This window comes from Prinia subflava, chromosome 12 (genome assembly GCF_021018805.1).
Source record: "Prinia subflava isolate CZ2003 ecotype Zambia chromosome 12, Cam_Psub_1.2, whole genome shotgun sequence".
NCBI classification, from domain to species: Eukaryota; Metazoa; Chordata; class Aves; order Passeriformes; family Cisticolidae; genus Prinia; species Prinia subflava.
In genome coordinates this window covers 5,173,753-5,186,186 of record NC_086258.1, presented here as the reverse complement: position 1 = coordinate 5,186,186, position 12,434 = coordinate 5,173,753, and the positions used below count along the sequence as shown (strand labels likewise).

At 47.7% G+C, this 12,434-nt stretch overlaps 1 protein-coding gene across 3 annotated transcripts in view; it reads right to left on the bottom strand.

The window, feature by feature from the left end:
- COL27A1 (collagen type XXVII alpha 1 chain) overlaps window positions 1–12,434 on the bottom strand; it is a 138,311-nt gene that overhangs the window by 45,128 nt on the left and 80,749 nt on the right. For all 3 annotated transcript variants that reach the window (XM_063410124.1, XM_063410121.1, XM_063410123.1), the window contains 4 exons: window positions 8,846–8,899; window positions 6,024–6,077; window positions 5,198–5,251; window positions 2,019–2,072 (listed from right to left, as the gene is read on the bottom strand). In XM_063410124.1, coding sequence (XP_063266194.1) covers window positions 2,019–2,072; window positions 5,198–5,251; window positions 6,024–6,077; window positions 8,846–8,899 — 216 coding nt within the window. The remainder of the gene's footprint in view (window positions 1–2,018; window positions 2,073–5,197; window positions 5,252–6,023; window positions 6,078–8,845; window positions 8,900–12,434) is intronic.

The window sequence follows — 12,434 nt, the reverse complement described above, 5'->3', positions numbered from 1 at the left end:
AGTGTGTATGTAGCTGTCACTAGCTGGATGTTAAGCACATATGCAAGTGCTGAGTACAGATAAAGGGAAATGAGCCTGAGCTCACAAGTCCAAGTTTCTTCTCCTTAGGGAAGAGGAGAAAGGAAATCACATTTGAGGAAGATTGTTCGGTATCAGTTCGGTGGAATAAACAAAGACTTGTGAAGGAACAATAGCTCTGTCAGGAGTAAAAAAGAAGGTTGCAATTCTTAAAATGCTTTTCTTTTTAAAATATACATATCTTGACAATAGAAAAGCTATCACAACATAAATGCAGACTCCAAAAAGCCTCCATTGTTCTTTACAATCAAAACCATATTTGCTATTTACGTTTCCTTCAAAAGCAGAATTACTTTAATGAAGCATCCACCAAGAGAGCTCTTGAAATCCACAAACATCTGGCAGGGGCTGCATTCATGTTTCCACTCTGAATTGAATTACATCCCTTCTGCAAGCTAGGGTAGACAGAGGGTAGTGTCTGAAATTTCAACTGGAGGATCATTTCCCCATCCTGAGTGAGGCAAGAGCTGGAATCACAGGAGCAAGTAAGCAAACATAGGATACTGTGTGCCTGGAACATCTTCTGAGAGTATTGAAGAGGAGGAGAATGGGAATGAGAGAGATTCAAACCAGAAATCCTCCAGGGAGGAGAGCTGCTGGTTCTTACAGTACTGACTTCCCTACATCATGTCCACAGAAATCTGGAATTTCACAGAAAAGCCCAGGTTCCTCCTTGCTGCTGGGCATCTTAGAAAGTGTACCTCACAAAATCTGTATGGATTATATCACTGCAGTGCTCAAACAACACACAATCCTTGGCTGTCCTGAATCCCCCAAGCAGAAGTTGCAGGAGAAGCAGAAAGTAAGAGTAGGTAAAATGTAGAATTTACTCCAGTGTATGTCTTTGAAAATGAAACATGGAAACAGCTCCTTGGAGGGAGAAATGCAAAATATGTTGTTGTTGGGGCCTTCAGCAGAACTCACGTATTCTCGCTATTAATACTTTGTAAAGCAGCTGGACAAGGAAAAACAATCCAAAGCAGGAATGCTCCTGCAATAAATATCTGGAGAAGAAAATCTGAAGAGCTCAGTGGGATGGGGGCTGGATGTCACAGGCAGGAAAACAAGCAGGTCCAGAGGTCATTGTCCTGTCGGCTGTCACCCAAACAGAGAGGGGAGAGCCACACAAGAGCTGACTCTGAGTCTGTGAGCTCTCTATGGAGGGAAACGTGAACTCAGCACTGTTGTGGTGCCAGGGCCTCACCCAGCCCTAGGCTGGGGGCTGCTCCTGCCAAGCAGGGTGAGGAGACACCTGTGCTCACAGGGTGGTACTGCTGAGGTATGTACAGATAAAATCAGGGCTGGAAAAACCCTTAAAAAGGCACAGGACATGTTTCTAATTTGATTTACTGACAATGAAAGCACACCTTCCTCACAGCCCTGTGGAGCCCTGCTGGGAGGTGTCAGTCCTGTGGGACTGGAATGGAACACATGAAACACAAGGGTAGAGCAGCCCAGCTCCATTTCCGTCAGCCTTGTCTCTTAATTCTGTGTCATGACATAACATTTAATCCTTCATCTGCCTCTGGTTATATCACAACACTTCATACCTCAGCTACTTTTTCTCCCACAGCAATGAAGGCACCTTTTGTGGTTTTCTACCTGCACCCCTTTCTGCAGCCTTCAGGCAACTAAATCTTCATCTTCCTCACCAGAAGCATCCATAAACTGTGTTTTGATAAGGCAAACCAGCATATCCACCAGGCTGGACCATTCCATGATAACCTACTGTGGACACCCCTCTGCCTTACACCACCTTTGCATTCTCTTCCCTGCTCAGATTTGTTTCAAGGACCTCACAGCCTTTATGTGCAGCAGAAATGTGTCTGTGGAGGTGCTGCCCCACTTCTGCTCATCTTCACACCCCCAGACTAAACCACCAGAGCATTTTTCCAAGGTATGGAAGAGGAGAGGGGTGAAAGCTCCTGGAGAGTGCTCACCCTGCGGCCTTTCATCCCTCGGATCCCCGGCGCACCACGGGCTCCTGCTGGACCCTGGAAGGGGAAAAAGGAAACAAAATGAGGAAGGCAGCAGCTTTGGTGAGACCCTACATTCTTTTGTGATCTGCAGGGGCCTCAGATGCAAACCCTTGACCAGCAGATTGGTTCATTAAACACTTGCTGAAAACATCACTTTTACTTGTCTATAATGGCCTATTTTTTTTTTTTTTTATTATTAAGTCATGGATTGTCTTTGGATTGTGAACATTTAGGCCAAAGATCCTGGCTGAGGTTTGTATGCTTAATGACCTGCAGCCTTTTATCTGTGTCAGTGGTGTGATGTGAAGTTGAACATCCAGAATCCTCTCTGAATCTATTAAAAGCAGCTGCTGCTCAGCATCTGTTCAAAAATAATAATAACCAGGATCTGGTTTTTAGATGTCCAAACACACAATCAGACACCTCATCTTGGGTATCCAAGTTTGATCTTTTCAGCCAAATATTGACTATATCTATAAGTAACTGTTACCCTGTTAATGCTGTATAAATATTGATACTGGAGGATAGACACTAATTTAATGTGGACTGTTGGTGTTGTGGATGATCCTGTTCTTCTTAAAATTACAGAAAGACTTCAGGTTTTCTTTTAATCTGGATTTGTACACACATGATTCATTAATGTCCATACAGAAAATGCAGAAAGCCAGTATTTTTTCCCTGCTAGAATATTTATCAGGGTAAAATAAAAATAATAAAGGATATATTTATTTAACAAGATCTAGTTCTGTATCACAGCTTTAAACCCTGATGTTTAAAGTCAGTGCCTTTCTACTGTCAGAAATGCAAACCTCAAAATGACACATTCACTCCTTGCTCTCTCAAACATTCCACATCAAATTTGGCTGTTTACATATTAATAGCTTTTACCAACAGTCAGCCCTGCAAACTCCACCACGGATCAGAACAGAATTGGACTGTGATCTTCCTACTGCTCCTGTAACTGCCATTTATTAAGATTTTGCTTTTGTGCATGGCATGTTAAATTCAGGATACAAATGCTGAGCTGTTCTCACTCAGTATGGAAAGGTCAATTGACTGTAACTGTATTTGTGATCACAGGACATCTCAGTTTTGGTTGTGAGGACAGCAGAGACTGGCACAGGCAGTGGATGTGTCAGATGCCTGTTTTATAGAGATTTTTATGATAACCATGTACTCAAATGAAATCCTTAGTTGGTGTTTGGAATCTCCTCTGGAAGTCTCAGCCTATCCCAAATAGCTTATGAAAATACAAGGACAGAAGCATTCATTGTAATGGCAAATGTTGAGGGAACAGCTTGATACCCTGCTGGAATTCCAATGAACTGTTCAGGAGAAGATAAATGACCTTTAATATTCCTATACACATTAATATTCCTGTACACATTATTTTCAAAACTGTATTAACAGAAAAGATGCACCATAAGATGAGGAAAAAGGAATTCACAAGCCTAAGGAAGCTGAAACCAAGGGCAAGATTTCCTACCATTGACTTTGCTTCCCATTTCCAGTCATCCTTTGTTGAATTAATCAGCCATCACTGCTAAGGCTCATTCAAAGATTTTAACAGTTTAGGACAAACAACAACTGCATGCCTCAGGTCTGGCTTGAAAGGCAAAAGGAATGTTTGGTGGAAAAACAGCTGGAGTTAATGAGTGGGGATTTGATATTAGGAGATTATTTGATTTACTGGCTCTGTGGGGAAGTTTGGCTTATTGAATTACGACTTTTTAAAATGCAGTTGTGGAGAAAACATTTTGCTTGGATGAACTTGTTATTTGCCTGCAGGAGAGGAGGGAACTGAAGGAAGCAGAAGGACCTGGGGACTGTCTCAGCTCCCAGAGCTTTGCTGAGAGGTTTTGGTGTCTCCACTTGGATCTGATGCCTCAGCTCATGCTATTGTTCTGCCCCAGTGAAGACAGACAAAATTTGGCTTCACTTGAAGGTACATTTAGTGGTGCATGGGATGGTGCTCAGGGCTGGAGCTCTCTGCCACAGCACAGAAACTGCCACGGGTGCTCACAGGCCCAGAGCAGGAGGGAGCCCAATGCTCCAGCTGTCCCCAAGTCATGCAGCAGCTAACGTGATGGGTTGTTGCTAAAAAATGGGACATTTTTGGATATCTACAGATATCCAGCTGCATCCCAGGCTTCTGTCAAAAGCAAGTGCTGCCACAGGGGGTCACAGAGCAGCTCAGTGCTGGGGGCTGTGGGTGGCATCGTGCTGCTTTTATTGTAAGGACCTGGCTGGTACCACATTGCTGCTCTCAGGCAGAGATGGGTCACCCTGGGGTGCTGCTTGACCTCAGATTTTCTCTTTTCCTCACCTCCACTCACTTGCTACTGCCCATTCTGTGCCCAGGCAGCAGCTGCCTGCAGCCAGTGCACCCGGAGCATCCCTGAGCTCCTGGCAGTGGCAGGGTTGACTCTGATTTGGAGGCCACACCTTTGGCACTTCCTGGGCATTTCACTGCTGTGATCTTCCTCCCAGCTACCAGCACTGTGGGAATTCACACACTGAGCAAAATCCATTCCCTGTACCCACCCAGGGCTGCCTTTTTTTGGCTCCAGCAGCACTTGTGCTGCTGGGAGAGCCCGAACTACATCTAAAGAGCATCTGTGGGAAACTGGAGCCAGCCTAAAATCTGTCTCCACGGCCATTGCATGCTCCAGCCACAGCTGCAGTGTGCCAGATGAGCCTGTCCAGATGGAGGGTCTGGCTGGGGGAGCTGCTCTGCTGCTCCTCTCATGCCAGCAGGAGCTTTGACCACGCAGGATGGTCATGCTGAATGATGTGATCACTGTGATAAATGACCGTGATAAATCACCATGATACCTCCCGTGGTGTGAGCACCACACTGCCAACCATTCCCAGCCCAGAACACCTTGAACTAGGGAGCTTGTGTCCTACTGAAAGATTGAGGCTAGATTGTGACTTTTGCATCCCTCCTTAGGGAAATGGGTTACAGAATTTTGGATTAAGCACTGTGCTTTTTTTGTGTCTCTTTCCATGTTGCTCCCACCCACGTCCCATCCCTTTCCCCATATCTCTTGTTCATATCAAACTCAAGTAAACTGGAATACAGTTGCCCATGAATGCCCAGGATGGGGTATTAAAAGGTGATATTAGCCTTTACTTACTGTTGGTCCAGGGATCCCAGGAAAACCCACTCCTCCTGGCATCCCAGGGTGCCCCTAAAAGGGAAGGAAGAAGAACACACCTGCTGTGAATGTCCACAATCTGCACAGACCTTCTTCCTCCAAGTGCGAAGACAGGAAAAATGTCATTGTTGGCTGCTTGCAAGGTCAGGCAGATCTGATGTTTCTTAGGGTAAAATTGCTCAGGGGCAGAAGGAAATGGCCAGGCTGTCACTAGCCCAGCTCCAACCCAGGCAGCGATATCAGCAGCAAGATTTTCTGAACAGCCAGAAGAGAATGGGCTGAATTAATATGAAAATATGTCTTTGGGTCTTGCACTGTGGTAGACAGGAAACAAGTGTCAGAGCAAGACAAGATCCAGCTGAGGTCCCCACTGCTAAATTCCTAAATGTAGATCCCTGAAAGCAGAGCACAGCAAGGCACAGTGACCGTGCTGCCCAAGCACCCTGCATTTCCAGTTGCTCTGGGCAGCTTGGGCAGACCCTTGTTGGTGGGCACTGCCTGTTCAGGAGGCAGGATGCTTGGGAACAGGCAGTCCTTCAAATCCTGGTTGTCTCCACTTGACACAGCAGGTCCTCAGCTGATGGAGCCACAGAACACACCTCAATGTTGCACTGAAGGGGAAACTGCTGGGGAGAGGCTACACCTCAGTATCCACTCAGTCAAATGCCCATTCCCATCCCCACAGACACAGGAAGAAATTGCAGCTGTTGTCATGAAACTAAAGACGAGGAGAAGCTGCACCCTTGGCTAGGACAGAGACAGAGAGGTGGCAGCAAGAGTGAGAGAATGCAGACTTACTCCTTACCATCGACCCCTTGACTCCTGGAGGGCCTGGGGGTCCCACTGGGCCACGGTCACCCTAGGAGAGAGACAGGTGCATGGGGAAGAGTGATCTAGAGCAATGAAACAACTAAAAAAATTCACAAATTCATGCCTATGCCATCAGCTTTCTACTAGAAATGCTCCCAGTGTTAGTCACTTTCCATCCATCTCACCAGAGTAGTGGAAGGATTGCAGGAATTAATTAATACTCCACATCCCAAGAGAGGGGACTTTATTCTTGCCATCAAAACCACCAAGGTATGAAGGAAACAGGCACATCCCCTTCAATTCCAAACAGTGCTAGGGCTGAACCCAAGGAAATCTCCAGCCCTTCCCACCCAAGGCATGACATGCCTGTTCTGCAGTATCTCAATCCCTTCATGTGCTGGCATTTTCAGAGCCATGGATTTGAGGTCTGTTGGCACAAAGCCCTGCTGGGAGCAGGGAATCAAGGTGGAAAAACCCAGAGATGCTGCCTGGTGCTTTCAGAGGAGACTGCAGGTGTTTTGGGGGAACTCCCTGTCCTGTGGCTCATCCTGAGACCACGTGCTACAGCCATGACCTGGAGGTCTGATTTGTGAGGGGCTCAGAGCTGATGACTCTCCAGCCCACCCTAAAGATAGGATCCCTTCTAAAAAAAGGAGTAAAAAAACTTAATGTACCAAAACACCACTTATTCATTGCAACAGTTTCCCTTATCCCCTCATGCAGACCATTTCACTTTCCATGAGCACATCCCTGACCCAAAGGTGAGAGACAAGATGGTTATGCCCCCATGAGCACCACCACAACCTGCTGAAGTGAGGGTGACACGAAGGTGTGGCTTTGGTGGTGGGATATCAACAGCTCCTTTGGGAGACGTGGCAATTCCCACAGAATTGTCTGCAGTATCCCTCCAGCCCCAGGGATGCACTGGGAATTCGGTGTGTTAGGTTTGTGTGCTCAGGGGGATGAGGCAGGAGGATTTAGCAAATGCTGCCAATTAGTTTACGCCCAAAATCTGACCTACCTTCCAACAGCAAGACGTGCAAGGGGAAATATTTTCTGGGCTCTAAGGAGCTTATTAAAAACAAACCCCAGGGTTTGTGTTGTCACCAGTTGGCCCCTGTAAACCAATGCATGGATTTTTTTCTTCCTGAATGGATGGATTTTATTAAGTGTGTATTAACTGTATTGTTCTCTTTGATAATCTTTGGGTTCTACTGGCTCCAGTCTTAAGTTTTGCAGCCCTCAGGATGGAGATTGCTGACTCAGCTCTGTCTAATGAAAGCATATTTCCCACTTCATTTAGCTCACAAGAGCGTAGTAAGCTGTAGGATACTATGCCAACTGGAGGCCTGGTTGAGGTTTTGATTTGATGATAGCTATTTCTGTCATCCCTAAGTTTGTCCTGGTAGAGAAGCCTGATGGAAATCCCAGCTGTGCTGAGGATCTCCAAGGGCAGATTTTCAAAGGGCAGCCTGAGTTTGCCTTGACACTGATGTAACATCATCACATTACAGAGCTGATCTGGAAGCTGAGGATACCTCATGTGGTCAAGGCTTTGTATGGAAAACACAGGGGCAGATGTCAACTTAATGGAATGGGGAAAAAGATCTTCCCATGTCTCCTGCATGGCAAATGCCTTATTCTTCATTCAATTCAGGACTGCAGCTGCCAATGGGACAGCTCATTCAGGCACCAATTTTCTGTGTAACCACCCTGGACACATCACAGGCTCTTTATTCCTCTGTTTTCCTTCTCTAAAATACAGCCCACATCATGTCATTCTCTTTAGTTCTTGTGGGCCTTGACAGCTTGGACTGAGACTGATTCTGCTACTGCCCCACTGGGGCCCACAGGATGGAAAGGCCTTTCCAAAGGCTGCTGTGGACAGACAATAAAATGGATCTGCAGCAAACACAGTATAACTGTCACAGAGTCTTTACATCATTACCCAGAGGACAGGGCTTGAAGCAATAAAAGTGAGAAAGAGAGCACTGATGTGTGGAATGCATCGTTTTATGCTCTTCACTATCTTTATGGCTGCACTGTGAATAATTAAACCACCAATGAAAACCAGCAGCGTGCGAGTGAGATACAATGAGTGACACAGATGATTTGTCTTTGGGAACTGCCTCTGAATAAAAGTTTACACTCTAATAGAAAACAAATTAACGTCCTTTTACATTTTTATGAGAAATAAAGCCCTTTTTATTCCCCTGGAAGTGGTTTGTGTTTGTACTGTACACAAGAGGGCACCAGCCTTGAGCGTGCCCAAAGCAACAGGGGCAGCCAGATGGGATGGTCCTCATCAGATAAAAAGGGAAATATTTGGACCAGCCTTTGTTCAGATGGGTGGCTGCACTCTTTTACACCTGACAAATTGCTGAGACCTCCTGTTCAATGCAGGCTCAGCTCTGGTCCTGCGTGACCCCCCCTGGCAACCCAGAGCACGCCTCTGCAGAAATCTGTAACCTCAATCCCAAGGACTCCTCCCATGACCAGCAACACAGGATCCCTCATTCCCATGAAAACCAGAGCTGACTGTTAAATACAAACTGCCTGGCGCATTATGAATGAGGGAAGTTAATTTTTCAAAGAATATTTGACAGCATCTCCCTGGAGGGCAGCGCGTGTTAATCCCTGAATGAGAAGTGGATGATTTTGGCCTGGTCCTAGTCTAGCTCAGACACCCTGGACGTGCCTCATTCCCAGCTGGGTGTTGCACTCACATGACAAATTAAATCTTCACAACCCTCCTCTGGCCCCAGCCTCCCTGTCCTGCAGAAATTACAACCACCATTTCATTGCAAGCAATCTTACCTTTTCTCCTGCTATTCCAGGCTCCCCCACCGGACCAATGAAACCCATCAGACCCTGAGGAAAGAGAAGAGCACAACTAATTTTCAGTTTTTATTTGCTGAGAAAGTAAACAGTTCCTTTGGTCCACCTTGCTGGTTACAATAGCACAGCATCCCTCCTGTAATGCTCAGTAATTCCTACTGGCTACCAGGGCGGATGGAGTTGCTCCCGGCCATGGGAATGTCTGACTCCACAGCTGGTTCTGCTTTAGGCGCCAGCTGGAGCAGCAGCACGAGGATCTGCAGGAACCACAACACACAGCACAGTGGATGAGTGAAGGAAGGAAGGCCGAGTCCACAGCGTGGCTTTGTTCTGTGAGCGTTTCCCAAAGCAGCTTCCCCAGGAGCATCTGCAGCCGGAGCTCCTGGGTTGCACAGAGACAGAGACTGACCAGCATTTTACAGGCTGGACTGGCTAGACTTCCTCTGGGTTAATCCAAGCTACCTCAGCCCTTTGTGCAGACTAATTTTGCCCTGGATGGTGTTGTGCTGGTGAGGTGCCAGTAGGAAATAAAGGTTCCTGCAGCCAGAGGGGCCAGCAGGGCAGTGGATCTCGCACACTGCTCAGAGACCATCTTGGAACAAACCTCCAGTCTAAGCTCAGGGTTTAACAACCTTCAGGATAACGAAGAGGCAAACAGAACTGCTTTTAATTAGGAAGATGGAAACAGATGCAATCTCAAGCAAAGATTCCTGAGAATTAAGATGCAGCAATCTCCCTACGAGCTCCAGCAGTTTGTGGCTCTGGAGATGCACAGGACCATGCCACTGCAGACACTCGCTCTCCTCTGTGCCATGATGGAAATACCCATTAGCCATGGGATGACAGCCACAAACACACAAGCTGCACTATCCTGTAGGGGTTCACCAGCCTTTCTGAAGTGGTCTTTGCTTTGAAATGGCCTTTATGTCTGCAGCTGAGGCAGTCCTGGAGCACAAGAATGTCATCGTGGCCAGGCTGCATGGACCAGACACCCGTGTGAGCAGAGCTGGACCGGGCACAGATTGCCCAGTGCAGGAATCAACAGGAGAGTAGAACACTCTGCAGCATCTGCCTATGCAAGGTTGCCACTGGGTGGCATTGCTGAAGGCTGCTGGATCAATTGTCCTTTCAATTAGACACAAGTGCAGGTACACAAGTGCATCCAGTTTCCGAATTTTTCCAGTAGCCCAGGGCCACGAAGAAGGCAGATGTTATGGCAGAGAATGGCAAAGCAATGAGATGCAACAGGGAAATGCATTGTTAGGCAAAAATAGACAATAAATTGAGAAAGTATTGTTCATTTCCAATTTCTTGGAAAACCACAGAACTCTTTCTTCCTCTCCTAGGAATATGCTCTTTAAGAAATTTCTGGTTCCTTAGGCCAGTCCCTGCAGAAGAGGGATCCCTGGTCTGCAGCAAGTGTTGGTCCCATTCAGAACAAAACTGTTTCAAACTCCCTTCCAAGAGGTGCTGCTTATCCAAGCTCAGGCTTGAAGGCAAATCTTCAAATCCACTGTCCATGGCAGCATTGGCTTCCACCCTAAAAAGCCTCTCAGGAATTGGGGTCCTGAAGCCAGGTGCACTGGTGGTGCTTCCCAGGCTGGCCTGCTGGTGCTTTGCAGAGATCTGAGCACATCAAGAGCCTCCAAGGCCCTCCTGAGACCCCCCTGCTGTCACAGATGTGCTGCTTGTTATGGCAGCTTGTGCTGAAACCTGCTGGCATGGCCAGCACTGGCCCTGCTGCATAGATCAGCTTTGGGATGGAAGGGGAGCACAGCCAACATTTCAGTCCAAACCCAGAGAAAATTCTGCCTGTGTTGGTGCACTGTGGTGCTGCACAGGGGAAGATGTCACTGCTCCCTCCCCACGTGAGAGGAGATCCCATGGTGTGAACGTGAGATGCAGAGCAGAGACCTTGCAGCTTCCAGCACAGTAGCTCTGCAGTGTTTGCAGCCAGCACTGTCTGCTCTCGGCTAAATTAACCAACATTGCTGTGTCTGCAAGCAGACACAAATAGAGATAGATATGTCTACGCCAAATAAATCTCGGTAAATTATCAGGACTGTAAGAAAAAACAGGGAGAGACTGGGTAATGATGCTCTTCACTGGCCAAAATTGGGATAGACACTAGAGGCAAGGAGATTTAGGTTTTAAGATGGAAAGATTTAGGTTTTAAGAACAAGAAGAGCTGCCAATGGCAAATATCTAATCAAAGCCGACATGCACTGTGGTCATTACATTAAAATGGCTGTGGCACAACATGTTTTTCTCAGGTTCCCAGGGTTGAAAAGAGGGCCTGCATCAAACACAGCTCTGGGCAGTGCGTGTAATGATGCACGTGAAGTCCCAGCAGCGGTGGCTGCCCGGATAAAGGCCCACACTATACAGGAAAGAATGTAAAACATTTATATTAGAGTTCAGCATGTCGCTCCTGATTCAGTCTGCTGTACTCCCCAGCCAAGGGCACGGCGGAAAAGGGATGGAGATTGTTAAAAAGTTGCTGGGGGCTTGGCGGGGGGAAGGAAAGGAGGGGGGGACTGGTGGGTTGTAATTCCTAACTCCTGTCTCGCTTTCCCCATTTATTGTCCAGCCCTGTCATAATTAAGCCCCCCCTTCTTGGCTCCATCAACAGAGAGCAAGTCAGCAATGAAGCCTTGCATAAATCACAGCCCATTTGAGGGAAGCGACCGACGGGCGAGCCCAGCGTGAGCAGGGTCTCCCAGGGACGGGCCCGCGAGTCGCTCCCAGCGGGAACCGAGCACGGCCTTTCTGTTCTGCTGGCCCGCTAGAACTCAAAACAAAACACACCAGGGACAAAGGACGGGAGGGAGTAAATGTACAATCCTCCCATTCAGATGAGAGAAAGGGAAAGTAAAACAGTAAATATCACAGTTTAAAGGAGGACGCTCTGACCCGCAAAGAACGGCCGTGCGGTTTAACCCCCTGTGCACCGGGCTCAGCCCGGCCCTGGCGCTACGTTGGGCTCCCACCACCCCAGGGATGAGGGAAGGGAAGGTGGAGACGTGCTGTGGAAGCACCATGTCACATCAAGGAGGCTGGGAACACCACAGGGCCTGAAAATCCCTGACTGAGATGTCTGGAGGTCAGAGACGCCCCGGAGGAGAAGGTAAGTGGGTTGGAAAGGAGCAGCACATGTGGGAAACACCAGTGCAATTCCCTGCTCCGTTCTTGGCGACCCTCTTGACAATCAGCACCTCCCCACCTGCAAACCTGACCTTACAGCCCCTCTCCTTTGGAAGGGGAAAGACATGAAGGAGGTGGTGCTGGTGTCCTTTGGCCAGTTAGCTTAGAATACTAAAATTGACACAACATACTTTGACCTTAAAGGACAAGAGACCTCCAAGGGGCCTTGGCTGCCCTTCCCAGCACAGAGCAATGGGTATGTGGCTGTCACTCCTTGTACAGGAGAAGGGGCTCACACAGCTGCTCCTGCTGTGACAGGACCTCCCCAGCCCCATTAAGGACATAAGTCCATTGAAGCCTCTTTCAGCTGGCACAACTCTTCACTGGGATTTTCTAGTGCCAAGCAGGGGGTCCCTGGGATGGC